At 44.9% G+C, this 25,121-nt stretch overlaps 1 protein-coding gene across 2 annotated transcripts in view; it reads left to right on the forward strand.

Moving 5' to 3' along the window:
- Positions 1–4,989: 4,989 nt before the first annotated feature.
- Positions 4,990–25,121, forward strand: part of DDX46 (DEAD-box helicase 46) — a 77,069-nt gene continuing 56,937 nt past the window's right edge. Inside the window, exons 1-5 of one of the 2 annotated variants that reach the window (XM_010359925.2) lie at positions 4,990–5,210; positions 10,143–10,331; positions 13,293–13,436; positions 17,812–17,908; positions 22,248–22,413. In XM_010359925.2, coding sequence (XP_010358227.1) covers positions 5,194–5,210; positions 10,143–10,331; positions 13,293–13,436; positions 17,812–17,908; positions 22,248–22,413 — 613 coding nt within the window. In that variant the 5' untranslated portion in view covers positions 4,990–5,193. The remainder of the gene's footprint in view (positions 5,211–10,142; positions 10,332–13,292; positions 13,437–17,811; positions 17,909–22,247; positions 22,414–25,121) is intronic. The other variant, XM_010359926.2, reaches the window with a different exon arrangement.

Below are 25,121 nucleotides of genomic sequence, written 5' to 3' on the forward strand. Positions count from 1 at the left end.
GTTTCACTCTGTTGCTGAGGCTGAAGTGCACTAACATGATCTACAACCTCTGCCTCTGGTTCAAGCAATGCTCATGCCTCAGCCTCCTGAGTAGTGAGTAGCTGGGATTACAGACATTGCTACCATGCCTGGCTAATTTGTGTAGTTTTAGTAGAGATGGTGGTTTCACCATGTTGGCCAGGCAGGTCTCAAACTCCTGACCTCAAGTGATCTTCCCGTCTCAGCCTCCCAATGTGCTGAGATTAAAAGTGTGAGCCACTGCGGCCCACCTGAAAGTTTGTTTCATTTGAGACAAGATCTCACTATGTTGCCCCTGTTGGAGTGCAGTGGTGTGATCAGGGCTCACTGCAGCCTCGCCCTCCCAGGCCCAAGCAATCTTCCCACCTCAGCCTCACAAATAGCTGGGACCACAGGCATGTGCCACCATCCCTGGATAATTTTTTTTTTTTCAGAACAGAGTCCCACTCTGTTGCCCAGGCTGGAGTGCAGTGATGTCGATCTTGGTTTACTGCAACCTCTGTCCAGCCCCCTCACTGGTTCAAGCGATTCTCATGCCTCAGCTTCCCAAGTAGCTGGGATTACAGATGTACGCCTCCACACCTGGCTAATTTTTTGTATTTTTAGTAGAGACAGGTTTCACCATGTTGGCCAGGCTGGTCTCGAACTCCTGGCCTCATGTGATCCACCCACCTTGGCCTCCTGTAGTGCTGGGATTACAAGCGAGAGCTACTGTGCCTGGCCTGGGAATTGAAGTTTCTTAGTGTTTGGAATAGTTTAAAACGTTTTTTATTTAGAAATTTCTGGGTTTTCAAATGTATATGGATTGGCCGGGCACCATGACTCATGCCTGTAATGCCAACACTTTGGGAGGCGGAGGCGGGTGGATCACTTGAGGTCAAGAGTTTGAGACCAGCCTGGCCAACATGGTGAAACCCTGTCTCTACTGAAAAAAAAAAATACAAAAAATTAGCCAGGAGTGGTGGCGGGCGTGTCTGTAATCCTAGCTACTTGAGAGGCTGAGGCATGAGAATCACTTGAACCCAGGAGGCAGAGGTTGCAGTGAACTGAGATCGTGCCACTGCACTCCAGCCTGGGCAACAGAGTAAGACTCTGTCTCAAGAAAAAAAAAAAAGGTATATGGATTAAAACTAGAGTGACAAGGATGGTTGTTTAGAGGTGACATCTTGACTATGTTACCTAGTAGTTTTTTCATTCAATTAGTTCTGTAAATGGATATGTGTCATCACAGTTGGCACTAAAAACAGCAAGAGGGTTATAAGATATTCAATATTGGGTTAGTAAGTCAAGTCACAGTCAAAATCTGCTGCTTTGGAAGACAGGTTAGTTTACTGAAAGTGATGTATTGGAACACAGACTATAGTCATTTCTTTCACCTGTCTAATAGATAAAACCTTCCAGCCAGGCGCAGTGGCTCATGCCTGTAATCCCAGCATTTTGGGAGGCTGAGGCAGGCAGATCACTTGAGGTTGGGAGTTCGTGACCAGCCTGACCAACATGAGGAAACCCTGTCTCTAATAAAAACAAAATCAGCTGGGTGTGGTGGCGCATGCCTGTAATCCCAGCTACTCAGGAGGCTGAGGCAGGAGAATCGCTTGAACCTGGGAGGTGGAGGTTGCAGTGAGCCAAGGTCATGCCATTGCACTCCAGTCTGGGCAACAAGAGTGAAACTCCGTCTCAAAAAAAAAGAAAAAAAAAAAAAAACCTTCTTCCAGTACAGACTTGATGTGAATTTACTATAAACATATTGTGGTGGAGTAGGGGTGATGCACACCTGTAATCCCAGCACTTTGGGAGGCCAAGGGAGACAGATTGCTTGAGTCCAGGAGTCTAGGAGTTTGAGACCAGCCTAGGCAACATGGCAAAACCCTCTCTGTGAAAAACACAAAAGTTAGCTGGCAGGGTGGTGTGTGACTGTAGTCCCAGCTACTAGCTACTTGGGAGGCTGAGGCACAAGAATTACTTGAACCTGGGAGGAGGTTGCAGTGAACCGAGATCACACCACTGCACTCCAGCCTGGGCAACAGAACCAGGCCCTGTCTCAAAAAAAAAAAAAAAAAAAAAAAAAAAAAAAATATATATATATATATATATATATAATATATTTAATATATATATTACTGCTAGCCAATATGAATATTATATAGTACTATAAATATTTAACTGTACATAGCACATACAAATACATAAGTACAACCAATATATATTTTATATAGTTATAATATATATTATATGTATATAATAAATATTTAAGCCAGTTAGAATTGTCATGTTAATGTGTCCTCTTAAAGGGGAGTTGGAAATAAAGTATCTTGAAGAGAGCTCTGGCCTAAGTGTCAGATCTCTGGACTCTAGTTCTAGGTTAGATTCCAACAAGGTTAGTGATCTAGGACTAAATATGTTTCCTGAGTCTCAGTTTTGTTACTTAAAATCAAGAAGTTTGAGTTTGTGATTTTAAAAATCTGTAACATTAATCTCGTAATTCTTTTTATTATTATTTTTTGAGACAGAGTCTCACTCTGTTGCACAGGCTGGAGTACAATGGTATGATCTTGGCTCAATGCAACCTCTGTCTCCCGGGTTCAAGTGATTCTCGTGCCTCAGCCTCCCGAGTAGCTGGGATTAGCACACACCACCACACTCAGCTAATTTTTGTATTTTTAGTAGAGACAGGATTTCACCATGTTGGCCAGGCTGGTCTTGAACTCCTGCCTTCATGTGACCCACCCGCCTCAGCCTCCCAAAGTGCTAGGATAACAGTCATGAGCCACTGTGCCTGGCCCTAATCCTGTGATTCTAAACAATATTCAAATTGTGTTAATTTCAGAAATTAAGGACTTATTTCCATTCACTTCTGCATGGCCTCATGCAGTTCCATGGCTTCAAGTACTGTGTATTATATATTCTATAAAATGTTGAGGATCCATATCTCTCCCATCTCTATTTGTAGCTGTTATTTCCTGGATGTCTACTAGGCACCTCAAATATCACATGACTGAAACAAAATCAATGACTCTCTATTTCCTCCACCAAATCTGTTGCTCTCATACCTTTCTCATCTCCACAAATTCACCACAGTCCACAATAGCTCTGTTGAAAACCTGGCAGTCATCTTTTATTCCTTCCTTTCCCTCATAGCTCACATCCAATTTATCTATTGGCACATTGAGAGCTGCTTCCAGAATATACCCAGAATCTGATCATTTGTCAGTCTCCACTGTTTAAGCTACTGGTGGTTTCCTATGTCTTTTAGGCTGAAATTCACATTCCCTACCTGCAGCCCACATTTAAACAATTTACAGGGGGATTCCTAACCCTCCTTGGTGTCCATCCTGTCACTCATTAATTAGCTCAGGCCTTCTTACCTTTGGCATGGACTGCCAGACCCTCCATCTCTATCCCTCTTCAATGTTTCTCACAGCTACCACAGGTGGACAGCAAGCCATGGTGGAAGGGGGGCAGGGGGAGCATAAACTCATCTTGGAGTGTCACTCGTTGGTTTGCTTTTTTTTTTTTTTAAATCAACTATGTTGAGGTAAAATTTACATACAATAAGTCATGTACAGTTAAAGGGTACATACAGTTCAGTGAATTTTTAAAAATGTGCAAATCTATTCAATGACCACCAAAATCAAGATAACAGAACGTTTCCATCATCTTTAGGTGTAAGAAAGTAAAATAGTACAGAGGCAAGTAAAGTAAAAATGTGAGCCTTTCTCCAACTCCATTATAGCTTCCTGCAAAAACAACTCAACATTTCTGTGTGTGTTCCATGAGACTAGTCATTCACAATACATATACAGTTTTTGGTGCCCAAACTCTTGAATAATGTTCTCAATCTTGACTGTACTTCAGAATTACCTGGGAAGCTTAAAAATTCCTAGTGCACAAGAAGCACTCCAGGCCAATTAAATCAGAACATAGGGGTGGAACCCAGGCTTCCATTTTATTTATCAATATTTTAGAGATGAGATTTCTCTCCGCTATCCAGGTTGGAGCGATCATAGCTCACTGCAGCCTCAAACTCCTGGGCTCCAGTAATCTTCTTGCCTCAGCCTCCCCAGCTCAAATGATCCTCCCACCTCAGCCTCCCAAGTAGCTAGAACCACAGGCGTGCCAGCACACCTGGCTAATTATTTTGCTTATTTTCTGTAGAGGGTCTCACTAAGTTGCACAGGTTGGTCTTGAACTCCTGGGCTCAAGCCATCCTCCTGCCTCGGCCTCCCAAGGAGCTGGGACTATAGGCATGAGCCACCATGCCTGGCCCTTTTTTGTGTTTATTTTATTTTAAGTTTCCCAGAGAGAGAATGTTGAGAACTAATCTTTTGCCAAAGTATTTTTAGCTCTTTGTTCTCTGCTAGGTTAACACCTACTCGGTCTTCAAATCTCACCTCAAAGTTCACTTCCCCAGGAAACGTTTTTTCTGAATCCCTCTCCAATGGTGGACTCTCCTTGCTGTATTACATCAGCTTGTGTTTTTAGTCAGGTCTATCATTATTATTATTATTTTCTTTGCAGAGACGGGGGCTACTTTGCCCAGGTCTTGAATTCCTGGGCTCAAGCTATCCTCCCGCCTCAGCCTCCCAAAGTGCTGGGATTTCAGGCGTAAGCCACTGCGCTGGCTTAGTCATCTCTATTTCCCCCGCTAGACTGTGAGCTACCCAGGATCTAGCAGAAGCCTGGCATATGACAACACATAAATGAGAGAATGTATACATGAATAAAGAACGTGTATGGAGAAGGTTGCCGCATTCTGTATCGCAAATGAAGGCAGACATCAGCCTGCCCAGGACGCCTCTTTGGCTCTGGTGCGAAACATCCTCCCGGGCTGCAAGGCGGAGTCGCTACGCTCCATCGCACTAATCAGCCGTGCGCAGGGGCCGGGAAGACGGGGCCAAGGCATCACCTTTCGAGGAGGCCGGCGCTGTGCGCCCTCCAGTCGAGCGGGGGCGCTGTGGAAGAGCGGCAGCTTCCGGTCGGCTTTTCTCTTCCTTCGGCTGCCGGCGCCAACACGTCCTGTTTTCGTTGGTCGCGCTGGGATGGCCGCCGCCGGTGTAGCTGTCGCTAGTGCTTAGCGCGGATCTTTGCCGGGCACTGAGGGCAGCGCAGTCTCCTTTTTGTCCCGTTCGCCTGCGCGTGGTACTCAAGGGCACCAGCATTCCCGCGGTCGGCAGCATGGGTCGGGAGTCACGGTGAGGCAGAGCACCGAGCGGGCTAGCGGGCGAACGGCTTCTTGGGGTCGTGAGAAGAGGCGGGAGTTGAGGTGGCCGCTCGGCCAGGCCTGGCGCGCCCCCACGTGCGGCCAGCGCTGCCCCGCGGGCATTGGAAGGGGTGGGGGACCTCGGCTGAGGGAATGATTGTGCTTGGGCCAGCGACGGCTTCTCCTGCACTACTATCAGAAGGTTCGAACCCCTGGAGCGGGAACAATCCTCCAGGACGTTAGTGATTGGGCACCACATCCCGCCACTTCAAGGGAGCCTGCCCTGATTACTTCAGTGGGAAGTGATCCCAGTTGGATTGCTTATTACTTGGCATTTCCAACATTTCCTCGACTCCCATCATTCTGTATTTTAGTTCTTTGTGCGCTTATGGTCTTTTCCCAAGTTACATGAAAGGAGCTTGTGGGCAGACATTTTTACCGCATCGACAGCACTGTACACGACTAGGCTTTTACTGGGCTACGATAAATACTTGTTGCGTGGGCATTTACTTCGCAAATAGATTTCGTATTTCTTTGTTACTTGCTTTTCTGTCCTTTGAAGTTATGGACTGTGAGCTCTTATTAGAACTATGAGATCTCATCACAACTTTAGATTGTTGATAGATTGTTAGGAACCTTGAGAATTTTATGTTAAAAATGACTGTTTGCTATGTATTTAGCAATGACTGAAAGATATTTTATGTCTAGGAACAATGAAGGCTTTTGTTTTTAATGCTAACCGTTCTTTGTTGAGGTAAAATTAACAGTCAGGGAAATGGACAAAACGTAAGGGTAAAACTTGATGAAATTTAGCAAGTATATAAACCGTGTAATCATCACGTAGATGAAGATAAAGAATATTTCTTTAACTACAGAAAATTCCTGTAACGGTGTTTTAAATCTCCTGAAGGCTGCCCAGCCCAGAAATTTGGAAGTGATATTTATTTGACTCATTCTTCTCTCTCACTACCCACAACCTGTTAGGTTCTACATCCTTTCCCCATTCTGGCTGTCCCTGACTTAATTGAGGCCCTAATTATTTATTGTCCAGACTACTACACCTGTTTTAAATTGATTATTCTCTGAAATGATTGTCTTCCTTTGTTGCTCTCCTAATTGTTAGATCCCTCACACTACAGCCAGAGTGACACTTCTGAAGTAGAGATAAGAACATGTCATGCCCCTGACTTAGTCTCCATTGGTTCCTACTGCTTCCAAGATGAAATTTAAACTCTGTGACAGCCTTCAAGGCCCTTCACAAGAAGGTGCATTCTAGCCCTTCAGCCTTCTCCTTTACCTCTCTGCTGTGCATGGCCTGTGCTCTACGTTTGTTCAGGGAATCATGAAAGGCCCAGAGGTGGGAAGGCTCAGGGTGTTAGAGAAATAGCTAAAAAGCCCAATTTTTCTACATGTGTAGGTTTCATGAAGGGTTTTTATCTTTTTTGAGAAGAAGTAGGAGGTGGGTCCTGAATAGGACTTGGGTCCAGAAAGTGGGTGGATTGTAGATTTTGAAGATAGCAGTTTGTTTGTGAACCTTTGAAGATTTTGAGTAAAAAGTGTGTAACAGAATCAGAATTCTCCTTAGCAGCAATGAGTAAGATTTAATGGAAAAGGGAATAGAAACAGGAAGACCACAGTCTTTAAGAATCTCCTAGGTAGATAAGTCTGATATAGAATAGTGACCGTTGGAACTCTGTGGAGGTGATATAATGTGAAGGGAATTACAGAGGTGAAATTGGTATTACTTGGTGGTTTTTTTTGTTTTTGAGACAGGGACTTGCTCTGTCGCCCAGGCTGGAGTGCATTGAAACAATCTTGGCTCACTGCAACCTATGCTTCCTAGGTTCAAGAGATCCTCCTACCTCAGCCTCCCGAGTAGCTGGAACTACAAGCGTGTGCCACCACACTCTGCTAATTTTTGTATTTTTTTGTAGAGACAGAGTTTCACCATGTTGCCCAGGCTGGTCTCAACTCCTGAGCTCAAGCTCTCTGCCCACCTCGGCCTCCCAAAGTGCTGGGATTACAGGCATGAGCCGCTGTGCTCAGCCATTTGGTGTTTTATTTATTGTATCGAATGAAAGCAAGAGAAAAATATTGATGATAACTAATGTTTTGAGCCTAGTGACCGGAAGTTGGTATGATTAATGGTTTGGGGAGGGAAGGGTAACAAGTTTGGGTTTCTACAAGTTGAACTTGAGGTGCTTGAAAAATAATTAGGTGCACTCATCTCCTAGTGATCTTATTTATATGGCTTTAAATAAATAGCCTTTGTACACTGATGGCTGTCCAGTTTATATTTCTAGAGAAACGTCTTCCTTGAACTCCAGGCTAATTTTCAACTACATACTATATATCTCCACTTGGATACCTAATATTCTGATCCACTTTCTCCCTGGATCTGTTTCTCCCTCAGCCTTCCCATCTTAGTAAATGGCAACTGAGTGATTTCTCTCTTGCTGTCACACTTGACATTTAATTCATCATTAAATCCCATCAGTGCTAGCTTCAGGATATCCAGATTTTGATACTTCTCAAAATCTTTCCACCTTCCATTTTGATCTATGCCACCACTATTTCATGCCTGGATGATTGCTGTAGTGCTGGTCTTTGCTAATCCTACCTATTCGCCTTTTATCCTTGCCTCCCTTTGTTTGGTTTGTTCTTCTCTCAGCAGCCAGAAAAATACTTTAAAAACATTAGGCCAGGTACAGTGGCTCATGCCTGTAATCCCAGCATTTTGGGATTACATTAAGTGGGAGGATTGCTTGAGCCCAGGAGTTCAAGACCATCCTGAGCAGCATAGCAAGACTCCATCTCTACAAAAAAAAAAAAAAAAAAAAAAGGTGGGCATAGTGGCACACACTTTTATGTTTTTGGTCCCAGCTACTTGGGAGGCTGAGGTGGGAGGATGCTTGAGGCCGGGAGATTAAGACAATCCCGAGCAACATGGTAAGACACCGTCTCTACAAAAAAAAAAAAAAAGAGTGGGGGGTGGGTGTGGTGGTGTGTGCCTTTAGTCTCAGCTACTCTGGAGGTTGAGGTGGAAGGATTGCTACGGCCCAGGAGGTCGAAGTTATAGTGAGTGGCAATCGAGCCGCTGCATTCCACCTGGGTGACAGAGTGTGACCTTGTCTCAGAAAAGAAATAAATAAAATAAAAATAAAAAGGCTGCATGCGGTGGCTCGTGGACTGTAATCCCAGCACTTTTGGAGGCTGAGGTGGGGGGATCACTTGAGGTCAGGAGTTCCAGACCAGCCTGACCAACGTGGTGAAACTGCCTCCTCTACTAAAAATACAAAATTGGCCGGTGTGGTGGTGTAGGCCTGTAATCCTAGCGGCTTGGGAGGCTGAGGCAGGAGGATCGTTTGAACCCGGGAGGCAGAGGTTGCAGTGAACTGAGATGGTGCCATTGCATTCCAGCCTGTGCATCAGAGTTTTTTATTTTAAAAAATAAAATAAAATAAAAATAAAAATAATTAGCTGAGTGTGATGACGCCTGCCTGTAGTTCCACCTTCTTGGGAGGCTGAAGTGGGAGGATTGCTTGAGCCCTGGAGGGTTGAAGTTGCAGTGAGCTGTAATCATACCACTTCACTTCATCCTGGGTAACAGAGTGGGGCCTGTTTCTAAAAATAAAAATAAAAGCATTAACAAGGTTGTGTCACTCCTCTGCTTAAAGTCTTCCAGTAGATTTTCATCTTGGTGTAAAAGACAGGGTCCTTATATAATGGCCAGTAAGGCCTTCCAGGTTTGGCTTGCCTGCTGTTTTTCTGACCTCATCTTATGGCACACTCTGTTACTCTTTCAACACTAGCGGCAACTGGCATCCTTGCTGTTCCTTGAATGCACCAGTCAAGCTTCCTCTTTAGGGACTTTGCATTTGTTCCTTTTGCATGGAAAATTCCCTGTGTATCTACATGGCTCCTTTATTTCCTCCAAGCCTCTGTAACAAATGTCATATTTATATTGTGTATAAACCTATTTTTTTTTTTTTTGAGACGGAGTCTCACTCTGTCACCCAGGCTGGAGTGCAGTGGCCAGATCTCAGCTCACTGCAAGCTCTGCCTCCCAGGTTTATGCCATTCTCCTGCCTCAGCCTCCCGAGTAGCTGGGACTACAGGCGCCTGCCACCTCGCCTGGCTAGTTTTTTGTATTTTTTAGTAGAGACGGGGTTTCACCATGTTAGCCAGGATGGTCTCGATCTCCTGACCTCGTGATCTGCCCGTCTCGACCTCCCAAAGTGCTGGGATTACAGCCTTAAGCCACCATGCCCGGCCGTGTATAAACCTATTTTATACAGTGTTTGTTTCTTCACTTGTCTGCCGTCTTTTCCTTTACCAGGATGTAAGCTGCCCAGAGCTCAAAGGCAGGAGCTTGGTTTGTTTTGTTCACTGTCCTTGCCTCTCTTTCTTTTTTTTTTTTTTTTTTTTTTTGAGAGGGAGTCTGGCTGTTGCCCAGGCTGGAGTGCAGTGGCCGGATCTCAGCTCACTGCAAGCTCCGCCTCCCGGGTTTACGCCATTCTCCTGCCTCAGCCTCCCAAGTAGCTGGGACTACAGGCGCCAGCCACCTCGCCCGGCTAGCTTTTTTTTGTATTTTTTAGTAGAGACGGGGTTTCACCATGTTAGCCAGGATGGTCTCGAACTCCTGACCTCGTGATCTGCCCGTCTTGGCCTCCCAAAGTGCTGGGATTACAGGCTTGAGCCACCGCGCCCGGCCGCCTCTCTTTCAAGACAGATTTTCCACCTCTACATGTGCCTATGCTGAAGCAGAAGGGTTCATTTTTTTCCCTCATAATTTCAGAAAAATTCATAAAAAGTTCTTCGAGTGTTAAATTTGTCTGCTGAAATTATTTTTGGAAAAAATGTAATGAAATATAATAGAAGCTAATGGTGTTTGCTGAACTTAATCTTTGACTTACTGTTCTAGCCACTATCGAAAACGATCGGCATCACGGGGTCGCTCTGGAAGTCGGTCTAGAAGTCGCTCACCCTCGGACAAAAGAAGTAAACGTGGAGATGACAGGCGATCTAGAAGCAGAGATAGAGATAGGAGGAGAGAGAGGTCTCGTAGCAGGGATAAAAGAAGATCTCGGTCAAGGGACAGGAAGCGTCTGAGGTAAGACATTAATTAATTTCCGAAGGACTAGTGATAAATTGGGCCGTCTCAGCTATAGCACACTTCTTCAAAAGTGTGTTTTCAATGCCCTTTTCTTTATCCCCAACTTGCTTGATTAGACCCAGAGGACTGTGCCTACAAAGACTCTATCAAATAGTGTTTTATTTTATTATTTTTTACATCTTTTTTGAGACAGAGCCTCACTGTGTTGCCCAGAGTGGAGTGCAGTGGTATGATCTCAGCTCACTGCAACCTCTACTTCCCAGGTTCCAGTGATTCTCATGCCTAAGCCTCCCAAGTAACTGGGATTACCGATGTGCACCACCGCGACTGACTAATTTTTGTGTTTTTAGAAGAGACGGTGTTTTGCCCTGTTGGCCAGGCTGCTCTTGATCTCCTGGCCTCATGTGATCCTCCCACCTTAGCCTCCCAAAGTGCTGAGATTACATGTGGGAGCCACCGCGTCCAGCCATCAAACAGTATTTTTAGTTTGGAGACTTGAGGCTGTATTTCCTGTAACCCAAAGATATCCCTTGAAGCCCTCCGAGGGATGTACAAAATGAAGTAAAAAGTAAAGTACTAAGTTATATGCAAGGGGGTTCTATTCCAGTTCTGCTCCGGGAGAGCTGACCAAGGTGTTAATTTTGCTTTCCTCTATTTTTTTTTTTTTTTTTGCCACCCTTGTTGAAATTTGTAGAATTTTCTTCCTCTCTCCCTCCTTCCCTCCCTCCCTTCCTCCATCCCTCTCTTCCTCTCACCCTATCTCCTTCCCTTCCTCTCCCTCCCTCCTTTCTCCCTCTCTCTTTCTCTTTCTTTTCTTCCATTTGCTGAACAGTGTGTTTAGAGCAGCCTCTAAAGCAGACAGAAAAAGGAAACAAAGCAGACTCTCTCCAAGCCTCTTAAACTATTTTAATGAGCTGTCATAGATTTAAACTAAAGAGCGCCTTAATCTTTATTTGTTTATTTATTTATTTTGAGACAGAGTCTCACTTTGTCACTCAGTCTGGAGTGCAGTGGCGCGATCTTGGCTCACTGCAACCTCTGCCTCCTGGGTTCAAGTGATTCTCATGCCTCAGCCTCTTGAGTAGCTGGGATTATAGGCATACTCCATGACGCCCAGATAATTTTTGTATTTTTAGTAGTGGCAAAGTTGGCCAAGCATGGTGGCTTATGTCTGTAATCCCAGTCCTTTGGGAGGCTGAGGTGGGTGAATCACAAGGTCAGGAGTTTGAGACCAGCCTGGCCAACATGGTGAAACCCCGTCTCTACTGAAAAAAAAAAAAAGAGTTAGCCAGGTATGGTGGTGCATGCCTGTAATCCCAGCTACTTGGGGAGGCTGAGGCAGGAGAATCACTTGAACCTGGTGAGGGTGGAGTTGCGGTGAGCAGAGATCGTGCCATTGCACTCTAACCTGGGCAACAAAAGCAAAATTCTGTCTCAAAAAAAAAAAATTTAGCCGGCATGTTGGTGCATGCCTGTATTCCCAGCCGCTCGGGAGGCTGAGGCAGGATACTTGCTTGAACTCGGGAAGCGGAGGTTGCAGTGAGCCGAGATGGTGCCACTGTACTCCAGCCTGGGCGACATATCAGGACTCCATCTCATAACAGAAAAATAGAAAGTAATCTTCTGTGCACACCACACCCAGCCAATTAAAAACAGCTTTTCATAGGGATAGGGGTCTTAACTGTGTTGCTAGTGGCCTCCCAAAAGGTTGGGACTACAGGTATGAGATACCATACCTTTCCCAGTTTCTCATTAAAATAGGAAAGGAAGACAAGGTTGTGTTGTGAGTGGATCACAGAAAGAATTTAACTTCATCCTTTTCAGACATTGGAGTACATTGGTGTTACATAGGATTCAGAGAAAATATTCTCCCGTGACAATGTGGATAGTGCTAATTCATTTTCACATTTTGTGGTCCTAGGACAATTTCACACAATTAATTCAAGTACTTAAGTGAAAATGGTTATTTAACATTTGGTCTTTGACTTTTTGGTGTGAAAGTAGAATCATAAGATTTTAGAGCAAGAAGGATTTCAAAGATAGATGTCAAGTGAAGTCTCCATATTTTATAGATGATGAAACTGAGACCCAGAAAGTTGGAGATCTGACCTGTATCATGTCATTAGTTACCAGGAGTAGCAGGATAGAAATTCTTGCCTCTTCATCTTCAGATCAGTGATCTTTTAGTAGCCCCATTATGCCCATCCTTATACTTAGGTTTAGGCTATCTGAAACTAGATATTCTATCTTAGACCATCAATTTTAAATCGATGTTAATTACAGATTTATTATGTTTTTTCACAAACATCTTTATGAAATTAGTATTCTCTGGCCTGGCATGGTGGCTCATGCCTGTAATCCCAGCACTTGGGGAGGCTGAGGCAGGCAGATCACCTGAGGTTGGGAGTTCGAGACCAGCCTGACCAACATAGAGAAAGCCCATCTCTAAAAATACAAAATTGGCTGGACATGGTGGCGCATGCCTCTAATCCCAGCTACGCAGGAGGCTGAGGCAGGAGAATTGCTTTAATCCAGGAGACAGAGGTTGTGGCGAGCCGAGATTGTCCAATTGCACTCTAGCCTGGGCAACAAGAGTGAAACTCTGTCTCCAAAAAAAAAAAAAAAAAATTAGCCTGGCATGGTGGTGCAGATCTGTAATCCCAGCTACTGGGGAGACTGAGGCAGGAGAATCACTTGAACCTGGAAGGCAGAGGTTGCAGTGACCTGCAGTTGTGCCACTGCACTCCAGCCTGGGTGACAGAACTGAGACATTGTCTAAAAAAAAAAAAAATTAGTATTCTCATTTCTTTCATTGAGCACTTGTAAGACTTGGCTTTACTTCATTGAGACCTCTGCCTTTAATAATGGTAGTAATTAAGATTCTTTCAGGACAGAATCCTGATCTGAAATAGTAACTCCATTTGGTCATAGAATAAATGAAAAGTGTCCCCCTTTCAGGCGTTCCAGAAGTAGAGAGAGAGACAGAAGCCGAGAGCGAAGAAGATCTCGAAGTAGAGACAGGAGACGCTCAAGGAGTAGAAGTCGGGGCCGGCGATCCCGATCCTCCAGTCCTGGCAATAAAAGCAAGAAAATTGAGAACAGGTAATGTTATCATTGGGCTGCATCTGTAATGCAGATTGGGGACTGCTTCCCTTCTCTGCACCTTTCTTTTTTTTCCTTTAAATTTATTTTTGTAGAGAATTAACTGTATTTGGCTCCTACCATGAACTGTTGGCAGTGTTTTATTTTAATCGGTTATAATGTTTATAATTCAGCTGGAAAATACTAGATTCTGTCAGTTTTAACAGTCAATACGTTGTATTCTTATTTAATACATACTATTGATTGGAAATGTATTTTACAGACATCTTTGTAGAAACTGTCGTTTTCTTTTCAGACAGGGTCTCACTCTGTTGCCCAGGCTGGAGTGAAGTGGCAAGAACATAGCTCACTAACCTCAAACTTGTAGACTCAAGTGATCCTTTCACCTAGGCCTCCAAAAGTCCTGGGATTATAGGTGTGAGCCACTCTGCCCATTCTGGAAGTTCTATTTCAGTTAAAAACAAAATATAAATTCAGAAAAAGTGAGCAAAATATAAATATATAGTTTATTAAGATTGGGCGCGGTGGCTCATGCCTGTAATCCCAGCACTTGGGGAGGTCGAGGCAGGCAGATCACGAGATCAGGAGGTCGAGACCAGTCTGGCCAACATGGTAAAACCCCGTCTCTACTAAAAATACAAAAATCAGCTGGGCATGGTGGCACATGCCTGTAATCCCAGCTACTTGGGAGGCTGAGGTGGGAAAAATGCTTGAACCAGGAGGTGGAGGTTGCAGTGAGCTGAGATGGCACCATTGCACTCCAGCTCTGGGCAACAGAGCAAGACTCTGTCTCAGAAAAAAACAAACAAAAAAACATGTAGTTTATTAAGTAATTATAAAACAAACATCATATGCCCACCATCAAAGTCAAGAAATAAAACATTGTCAGTATCCCATAAGTCCTCCATTTATCTTCTCGGCCTCCCAAAGTGCTGGGATTACAGGCTTGAGCCACCGCGCCCGGCCGGGTTGTCTTCTTAAAAGAATTAAGAAGATCCGAGACGGGCAGATCACGAGGTCAGGAGATCGAGACCATCCTGGCTAACACAGTGAAACCCCGTCTCTACTAAAAATACAAAAACTAGCCGGGCGAGGTGGCGGGCGACTGTAGTCCCAGCTACTCGGGAGGCTGAGGCAGGAGAATGGCGTGAACCCGGGAGGCGGAGCTTGCAGTGGGCTGAGATCCGGCCACTGCACTCCAGCCCTGGCGACAGAGTGAGACTCTGCCTCAAAAAAAAAAAAAAAAGATATTTATAAGGTCGGGTGTGGTGGCTCACACCTGTAATCCCAGCACTTTGGGAGGCTGAAGTGGGCGGATCAGCTGAGGTCAGAAGTTCGAGACCAGCCTGACCAACATGGAGAAACCCCATCTCTACTAAAAATTCAAAAATCAGCCGGTCGTGGTGGCGCATGCCTGTAATCCCAGCTACTCAGGAGGCTGAGGCAGGAGAATCCCTTGAACCAGGGAGGCAGAGGTTGCGTTGAGCTAAGATAGCACCATTGCACTCTAGCCTGGGCAACAAGAGCAAAGCAGGAGAATTGCTTGAAACCGGGAGGCAGAGGTTGCAGTGAGCTGAGATTGTGCCACTGCACTCCAGCCTGGCCGACAGAGAGATACTCCGTCTCAAGCCCCCAAAAATCATTAGAACATTAGAACATTCAAAATGCATGTCTCTTGGGATTTTAAATGTTATTACATATAAATTAACTTGCAGAATATAGGTCTGTTTCTTCATTTATCACATTTTAACTATCCTACCTAAATTTCGTTGTTTGTATATAGTATGTTCAAGTATTTAGTAATGCTTCCCATTCGTGTCATGGGATTAATCATGGAATTAATTTTTTTCATCATATTTTCTTTTTTCTTTTTTTTTTGAGATGGAGTCTTGCTCATCGCCCCAGGCTGGAGTGCAGTGGCGCGATCTTGGCTCACTGCAAGCTCTGCCTCCCGGGTTCACGCCATTCTCCTGTCTCAGCCTCCCGAGTAGCTGGGACTACAGGCGCCCGCCACCACGCCCGGCTAATTTTTTGTATTTTTAGCAGAGATGGGGTTTCACCATGTTAGCCAGGATGGTCTCGATCTCCTGACCTCGTGATCCGCCTGCCTCGGCCTCCCAAAGTGCTGGGATTACAGACGTGAGCCACCGTGCCCGGCCCATTATATTTTCAAGTTTTGTTTTTTTTTTTTTTGACGCTCTGTTGCCCAGGCTGGAGTGCAGTGGTGTGATCTCGGCTCACTGCAAACACCACCTCCCGGGTTCATGCCATTCTCCTGCTTCAGCCTCCTGAGTAGCTGGGACTACAGGCGCCCACCACAACGCCCGGCTAATTTTTTTGTATTTTTTTTTTTTGAGACAGAGTCTCGCTCTGTCGCCCAGGCTGGAGTACAGTGGCCGGATCTCAGCTCACTGCAACCTCCGCCTCCCGGGTTCAAGCGATTCTCCTGCCTCGACCTCCCACCCCCGAATAGCTGGGATTACAGGCTCCTGTCACCAAGCCTGGCTAATTTTTGTATTTTTAGTAGAGACGGGGTTTCACCATGTTGGTCAGGCTGGTCTAGAACTCCTGACCTCATGTGATCCGCCTGCCTGGACCTCCCAAAGGGCTGGGATTACAGACGTGAGCCACTGTGCCCGGCTGAGATGGGGTTTCACCATGTTGACCAGGATGGTTGGTTTCAGTCTCCTGACCTCGTGATCTGCCCGCCTCGGCCTCTCAAAGTGCTGGGATTATGGACATGAGCCACTGTGCCCGGCCTCCAGGTGTTTATTAATGGAATATGAAAACACAGTTGACTCTTAGAAGTTTATTTCTTACCTAAATAGTGGAATACAAATCTAGTAAGTGTACTTATGTATTTTTTGTTTTAATCTAATAGAGACGACATCTCACTATATTATCCTGGCTGGTCTCGAACCCCTGGGCTCAAATGATCTTCCTGCCTTGGCCTCCCAAAATGCTGAGATTACAGGCATGAGCCACTATGTCTGACCTGTGTGTGTTTTTTTTTTTTTTTTTTTTTTTTAAGAGACGGGGTCTCACTTTGTCACCCAAGTTGGAGTGCAGTGATGGGATCATAACTAACTGCAGCCTCGAACTACTGGGCTCAAGTGATCGTCTTGTCTCTGCCTCCTCAGTAGGTAGGGCTGCAGGTGCACACCACCATACTGAGCTAATTCTTAGAATTTTTTGGAAAGATTGGATCTTGTTATGTTGCCCTGGCTGATCTTTTTAACTCCTGTTTTCTTTCTTTCTTTCTTTTTTTTTTTTTTTTTTTTTGAGACGGAGTCTCGCTCTGTCGCCCAGGCTGGAGTGCAGTGGCTGGATCTCAGCTCACTGCAAGCTCCGCCTCCCGGGTTTACGCCATTCTCCTGCCTCAGCCTCCCGAGTAGCTGGGACTACAGGCGCCCGCCACCTCGCCCGGCTAGTTTTTTGTAATTTTTAGTAGAGACGGGGTTTCACCGTATTAGCCAGGATGGTCTCGATCTCCTGACCTCGTGCTCTGCCTGTCTCGGCCTCCCAAAGTGCTGGGATTACAGGCTTGAGCCACCGCGCCTGGCCTAACTCCTGTTTTCAATTGATCCTCCTGCCTTGGCCTCCCAAAGCATTGGAAATATAAGTGTGAGCCACCTCACCCCACCTGTAAAAGTATTTTAAGGCCGGGCAAGGTGGCTCATGCCTATAATCCCAGGCATGAGGAATATTAATATAATATTCCTCTAATATATATTAGAGGCTGAGGTGGGCAGATCACCTGAGGTTAGACGTTCAAGACCAGCCTGGCCAACATGGTGAAAACCTGTCTCTACTAAAAATACAAAAATTGGCCGGGCGCAGTGACTCGTGCCTGTAATCCCATCACTTTGGGAGGCCGAGACGGGCGGATCACGAGGTCAGGAGATCGAGACCATCCTGCCTAACACGGTGAAACCCTGTCTCTACTAAAAATACAAAACAACTAGCCCCGCGTGTAGTGGCGGGCGCCTGTAGTCCCAGCTACTCGGGAGGCTGAGGCAGGAGAATGGCGTGAAGCCGGGAGGCGGAGCTTGCAGTGAGCCGAGATCACGCCACCACACTCCATCCTGGGGGACTGAGCAAGACTCTGTCTCAAAAAAAAAAAAAAAATACAAAAATTGTGAGTGTGGTGCCTTGCACCTGTAATCTCAGCTGTTTGAGAGTCTGTGACAGGAGAATCGCTTGAATCCGAGAGGTGGAGGTTGCAATGAGCCAAGATCACGCCATTGCACTCCACTCCATTCCAGGCGATGGAGTGAGACACTGTCTCAAAAAAAAAAAAAAAAAAGTATTCAATAATGAATGTTTCTAAGCACAAATGAATGATATTTCTCTTGTCTCTTTTATTTTTTGGTAGATCTAGGTCCAAAGAGAAAACTGATGGTGGGGAAAGCTCTAAAGAGAAGAAAAAAGACAAAGATGACAAGGAGGATGAAAAAGAAAAAGATGCTGGCGTATGTTTATTAACTTAAAAATAATTGTATATCATACTTGCTTCTTTCTCTTTTTTTTGAGGTAAGAGTCTCGCTCTGTTGCCCAGGCTGGAGTGCTGCAGTGGCACATTCTCGGCTCATTGCAACCTCCGCCTCCTGAGTTCAAGCGATTCTCCTGCCTCAGCCTCCCAAGTAGTTGGGACTACAGGCATGCATCAAACTTGTTTCTTTGGGCTGGGTGCAGTGGCTAACGCCTGTAATCCCAGCATTTTGGGAGGCCAAGGTGGGCGGATCACGAGGTCAGGAGAGCAAAACCATCCTGGCTAACAGGGTGAAATCCTGTCTTTACTAAAAATACAAAAAAAAAATTAGCCGGGCGTGGTAGCAGGCCCCTGTAGTCCCAGCTACTTGGGAGGCTGAGACAGGAGAATGGTGTGAATCCGGGAGGCGGAGCTTGCAGTGAGCTGAGATTGGGCCACTACAGCCTGTGCGACAGAGCAAGACTCCGTCTCAAAAACCAAAACAGACTTGTTTCTAGGATGACAAATTTTTTCTTTTTAATGCTGTAAGCTTTATTTTAAAATAACCAGATGTGAAAGATAAAAAGGAAGATTAAATAATATTTACCCCTGTGGGAAAATTTTCTTAAAGAAGTTGCACATCTGAGGCCGGGCGCGGTGGCTCAAGCCTGTAATCCCAGCACTTTGGGAGGCCGAGACGGGCGGATCATGAGGTCAGGAGATCGAGACCATCCTGGCTAACACAGTGAAACCCCGTCTCTACTAAAAACTACAAAAAACTAGGCGGGCATGGTGGCGGGCGCCTGTAGTCCTAGCTACCCGGGAGGCTGAGGCAGGAGAATGGCGTAAACCCGGGAGGCGGAGCTTGCAGTGAGCTGAGATCCAGCCACAGCACTCCAGCCTGGGTGACAGAGCGAGACTTCATCTCAAAAAAAAAAAAGAAAAAAAAGAAGTTGTACATCTATACACATTATCTCTTTTTACATAAAAATGCAGTCTTACCATATGAACATTATCAGTTGCCTTCCAAAAAATTTGTGTAAATTTAGACTTAAGGCTGGGCACGGTGGCTCATGCCTGTAATCTCACCACTTTGGGAGGCCAAAGGCAGGTGGATCACCTGAGGTGAAGAGTTCGAGACCAGCCTGACCAACATAGTAAAACCCCATCACTACTAAAAATACAAAAATTAGCCAGACGTGGTGGCACGTGCCTGTAATCCCTGCTACTTGGGAGACTGAGGCAGGAGAATCACTTGAACCTGGGAAGCAGAGTTTGCACGAGCCAAAATCGCACCATTGCACTCCAGCCTGGGCCACAAGAGCGAAACTCTGTCTCAAAAAAAGCATGAAGGCCGGGCATGGTGGCTCATACCTGTAATCCCAGCACTTTGGGAGGCCAAGGTGAATAGATCACGAGGTCAAGATATTGAGACCATCTTGACCACCATGGTGAAACCTTGTCTCTTCTAAAAATAAAAAGATTAGCTGGTTGTGGATGCGCGTGCCTGTAATCCCAGCTACTCGGGAGGCTGCGGCAGGAGAATGTCTTGAACCCAGGACTTGGAGATTTCAATTAGCCAAGATCCTGCCAGTGAACTGCAGCCTGGTGACAGCGAGACTGTCTTAAAAAAAAAAATTTAGACTTAGGAATTTAGACATGAGGCCAGGTGCTGTGGCTCATGCCTGTAATCCCAGGAATTTGGGAGGCCGAGGCAGGCGGATCACTTGAGGTCAGGAGTTCAAGACCAGCCTGCCAACACAGTGAGACTCTGTCGCTACTAAAAATACAAAATTAGCCAGGTGTGGTGGCATGTGCCTGTAATCCCAGTTTCTCGGGGGCTTGAACCTGGGAGGCGGAGATTTCAGTGAGCCGAGTTCATGCCATTGCACTCCAGCCTGGGTGACAGTGAGACTGTCTCAAAAAAAAAAAACCCAGAACCAAAAAACCAAAAAAAAGACTTTAGACTTGAATACATTTGTTTCTGTACATCGTTGCCCCCATGGGAATTTCAAAGTTTAATTTTTCCAATCTGTTAGGAAGTGATTGGTATTCCTTATGTTCAGCTACATATCTTTTTTTTTTTTTTTTTTTTTTTGTCTTGCTCTGCCGCCCAGGCTGGAGTGCAGTGGCCGGCTCTCAGCTCACTGCAAGCTCCGCCTCCCGGGTTCACGCCATTCTCCTGTCTCAGCCTCCCGAGTAGCTGGGACTACAGGCGCCCGCCTCGTCGCCCGGCTAGTTTTTTGTATTTTTTAGTAGAGACGGGGTTTCACCATATTAGCCAGGATGGTCTCGGTCTCCTGACCTCGTGATCCGCCCGTCTCGGCCTCCCAAAGTGCTGGGATTACAGGCTTGAGCCACCGCGCCCGGCCCAGCTACATATCTTAAATGAGTGAATATTTAAATGCTGTGAATATAATATGTAGTTATAATTTAATAAGAATGTATTTTCTAAGTTTTTTTTTTTTTTTGAGACAGAGTTTTGCTCTTGTTTCCCAGACTGGAGTGCAATGGCGTGATCTAGGCTCACCGCAACCTCCACCTCCTGGGTTCAAGCTATTCTCCTGCCTTAGCCTCCCGAGTAGCTGGAATTACAGGCATGTGCCACCATGCCTGGCTAATTTTGTATTTTTAGTAGAGATGGGGTTTCTCCATGTTGGTCAGGCTGGTCTCGAACTCCCGACCTCAGGTGTTCCACCTGCCTCGGCCTCCCAAAGTGCTGCGATTACAGGCTTGAGCCACTGCATCTGGCCATTTTCTCAAGTTTATTAACCATTTTCACTTTTATTTGAATGGCATATTCGTATCTTTTGCCAATTTTGTTATTTATTTATTTATTTATTTGTTTGTTATTTTTTTGAAATGGAGTCTTGCTCTGTCACCCAGGCTAGAGTGCAGTGGTGTGATCTCGGCTCACTGCAACCTCTGCCTCCCTTGTTCAAGCAATTCCCCTGCCTCAGCCTCCCGAGTAGCTGGGATTACAGGCACATGCCACCATGCCCAGCTAATTTTTTTGTATTTTTTGTAGAGATGAGGTTTCCCCATGTTGGCCAGACTGGTCTCGAATTCCTGCCTTCAGGCAATCTGCCCGCCTCTGCCTCCCAAAGTGCTGGGATTACAAGCATGAGCCTGGCCTATTCATTTTTTTGAGACGGGAGTTCTGCTCTTGTTGCCAAGGCTGGAGTACAATGGCGTGATCTCAAGCTCGCTGTAACCTCCGCCTCCTGAGTTGAAGCAATTCTCCTGCTTCAACCTCCTGAGTAGCTGGGACTACAGGAATGGGGAACCATGCCCAGCTAATTTTGTGTTTTTAGTAGAGACAGGGTTTCACCATGTTGGCAAGGCTGGTCTTTACTTCCTGACATCAAGGGATCCACCCACCTCAGCTTCTGCAGTGCTGGGATTACAGGTGTAAGCCACTGCGCCTGGCCATAAACTTTTCTTTTCTTTTATTTATTTATTTTTTTTGAGACGGAGTCTTGCTCTGTGGCTCAGGCTGGAGTGCAGTGGCCAGATCTCAGCTCACTGCAAGCTCCGCCTCCCGGGTTTACGCCATTCTCCTGCCTCAGCCTCCCTAGTAGCTGGGACTACAGGCACCCGCCACCTCACCCTTCTAGTTTTTTGTATTTTTTTTTAGTAGAGACAGGGTTTCACCGTGTTAGCCAGGATGGTCTTGATCTCCTGACCTCGTGATCCGCCCGTCTTGGCCTCCCAAAGTGCTAGGATTGCAGGCTTGAGCCACTACACCTGGCCTAAACTTTTATTTTGTTGATAACACGGTCTCCCTTTGTTGCCGAGGCTGATCTCAACCTCCTGTGCTCAACGGATCCTCTAGCCTCAGCTTCCCAAGTAGCTGGGACCACAGGCATGTACCACGTGCCTGGTCACAAAATTTCTTTATCATGTTGATGTCATTTACTTTCTAGCTTGTAATAGAAAATTGCTTTTCATAGAGGCAGTTTTGGATGAGTTTAGGGGATTAAAATTGACAATAACTGGGAAACTTTGCTTGCTAATTGCTTTAGTTTCTATTGTTAGGAAGAAATAAAATTTGTGTGTGCATAATGCAAGTAAAATTAGATTGATTTATGGTGTTTGAAATATATCTTTTGGCTTTCTTATTGAAGATGCTTTTTTTGTGATTTCATTTTGGTAATATATTTGTGCATATATTTATAAAGGTGTGTGATTTAAGTCTACCCTGAGGAGTTTGTATATATGCCTTTTTTCCCCTTCTTTATACTTTGAAGAACTTACTGGAATGTCACTTGGAGCAAAATTATTAAATTTGATTTTTCTTTTTATTTTCCTCCATCTCTTTCTTTATTTTATTCCCCAAGAACTTTGACCAGAATAAGCTGGAAGAAGAAATGAGAAAGCGAAAAGAAAGAGTAGAAAAATGGCGAGAAGAGCAACGTAAAAAGGCTATGGAAAACATAGGAGAACTGAAAAAGGAAATCGAAGAGATGAAACAAGGGAAAAAATGGAGTTTAGAGGACGATGATGGTATATTTTTTTAGCCTGATATCCTGTATAAAAACTATGTAGAATATTATGTGAATAATATTTCATAAGGGATTTTTAATCTTTTTTATTGTTGAAAACTATGCATAATACACTATTTACCATTTTCTTTTTTTTTTTGAGACAGAGTCTCACTCTATTGCACAGGCTGGAGTGCAGTGGCGCAATCTTGGCTCACTGTAAGCTCTGCCTCACAGGTTCACGCCATTCTCCTGCCTCAGCCTTCCAAGTAGCTGGGACTACAGGCGCCCGCCACCACACCCAGCTAATTTTTTGTATTTTTAGTAGAGATGGGGTTTCACCATGTTAGCCAGGATGGTCTCGATCTCCTGACCTCATGATCCGCCTGCCTCGGCCTCTCAAAGTGCTGGGATTACAGGTGTGAGCCAGCGCGCCCGGCCCTGTTTACCATTTTCATCATTTTCAAGTTTCAGTTTGGTGATAAAAATACATTTGCAGTGTTGTGCAGTCATTACCACTGTCTGTTTCCATGACTTTTTGGTCATTCCATGCAGAAACTCTGCACCTTTTAAATAACTGTGGCACCTTTTCGCGCTGCTTCTTATAACCTTTGTTCTCTCTTCTGTCTCTGAATTTGTTTAGTCGAGCTACCTCACATAAGTGGAATCATGATAAATACTTATCTTTTCGTGTCTGGCTTATTTCACTTAGCATAATGTCTTCAAGGTGCATGTATGTTGTAGCATCTCGGAATTTCCTTTCTTTGTATGACTGAATAATATTTCACTGTATATATATGCCAAGTTTTGTTTGTTCATTCACCTGCTGTTGGATAATTTGAATGTTTCTACCTTTTCGTTATTGTGAGTAATGATCCTGTGGCCATTGGTGTATAAATATCTGTTTGAGTCTCTGTATTGAATTCTGTGAAGTATATACCCAGAAGTGGAACTGAGATTGTAAAAGCCCCTTTTAATATTTATGTTGTAATTTGAAATATAAAATTGTGTTTAGTAAGCATCACTGATTTTACTTTAGAATGAATCATTGAGTGCTTATGAGCATAGCCAGTAAATAGCTCTTTAATATATTACTAGCAATGTGAATGTTAATAAGGAGAGTAAATTAAGGGCATGCTTTCAAGTCCCTCTTCTGATTTTTCTTTTTTATTTTTTTGGAGGTAGACTTTCACTCTGTTGCCTAGGCTGAAGTGCAGTGGCACAGTCATGGTTCACTGCAGCCTCGACCTCCTGGACTCAAGTGATTTTTCTGCCTCAGCCTCCAGGGTAGCCACCATGCCTGGCTGATTTTGTCTTTTTCTTTTTTCGTTTTTGACTGAGTCTCACTCTGTCACCCAGGTGGCACTGTAGTCTCTGCCTCCCAGGTTCAAGCTATTCTCTTGAGCCTCAGCTTTTCAAGTAGCCAGGATTACAGGCACCTGCCACCATGCCCGGATAATTTTTGAATTTTTATATTTTTAGTACAGGTGGGGTTTTGCTGTGTTGGCCAGGCTGGTTTTAAACTCCTGACCTCAGGTGATCCTCCCACTTTGGTCTCCCAAAGTGCTGGGACTACAAGTGTGAGCCACCATGCCCTGTTAATTTTGTCAGTTTTTGAAGAGCCAGGGTCTCAATATGTTGCCCAACTAGTCTCGAACTCCCAGGGTCAAGGGAGCCTGCTGCTTTGACTTTTCTCACTGCTGGGATTACAGGTGGAAACCACTGTGCCTGGCTGCTGATACTTCATAATTTAGGATGGAAACATTTCCCTTCATATCTGGTTTTGACTTTTGAGATTTTAGTAAAGTAGAAGATTGTATAATTTTATAGGAAAATGGGATTTTGGTTCATTTTCTGTGAAAGTTCCAAAGAATGGTTTAAATAGATTCTGTCTATAAGTAGTTATGGTGTCTTTTTTTTTTTTTGAGACGGAGTCTCGCTTTGTTGCCCACGCTTGAGTGCAGTGGCGTGATCTTGGCTCACTGCAACCTCCACCTCCTGGGTTCAAGAAATTCTTTGCCTCAGCCTGCACAATAGCTGGGATTACAGGTGTACACCACCACGCCCAACTAATTTTTTTGTATTTTTAGTAGAGACAAGGTTTCACCACATTGGCCAGGCTGGTGTCGAACTCCCAACCTTGTGATCTGCCCATCTTGGCCTATTTTTAGTGGAGATGGAGTTTCACTGTGTTGGCCAGGCTGGTCTCGAACTCCTGGCCTCGTAATCTGCCTCCCAAAGCACTGGGATTACAAGTGTGAGCCATCATGCCCAGCCAAGTAGTCATGATATCTTAATTCAAGACAATCTAATCTTTTCTACATAACTAAGATACACCATCTTCTGTGATTGAAAGGTATTGAAAGAGAAGAAATACAGTTGACCCTTGAACAACTTGGTAGCTCAGCACTCCAACCCCCCCCACACAGTGAAATATCCACATATAACTTTTTACTCCCCAGAAACTAAGCATTACCTGCTTACTGTTCACCAGTAACATGAATGGTTGAATAACACATACTTTGTATGCTTTATGTATTAAATACTATATTCTTTTAATATGGTAAGCTGGAGAAAAGAATGTTATTAAGAGAATTAATAGGCTGGGCACGCTGGTGCACGCCTGTAATCCCAGCACTTTGGGAGGCCGAGGCGGGCAGTTCACAAGGTCAAGAGATCAAGATGATCCTGGCCAACGTGGTGAAGCTCTATCTGTACTAAAAATACAAA

The sequence above is a fragment of the Rhinopithecus roxellana genome, chromosome 3 (genome assembly GCF_007565055.1).
Source record: "Rhinopithecus roxellana isolate Shanxi Qingling chromosome 3, ASM756505v1, whole genome shotgun sequence".
NCBI lineage: Eukaryota > Metazoa > Chordata > Mammalia > Primates > Cercopithecidae > Rhinopithecus > Rhinopithecus roxellana.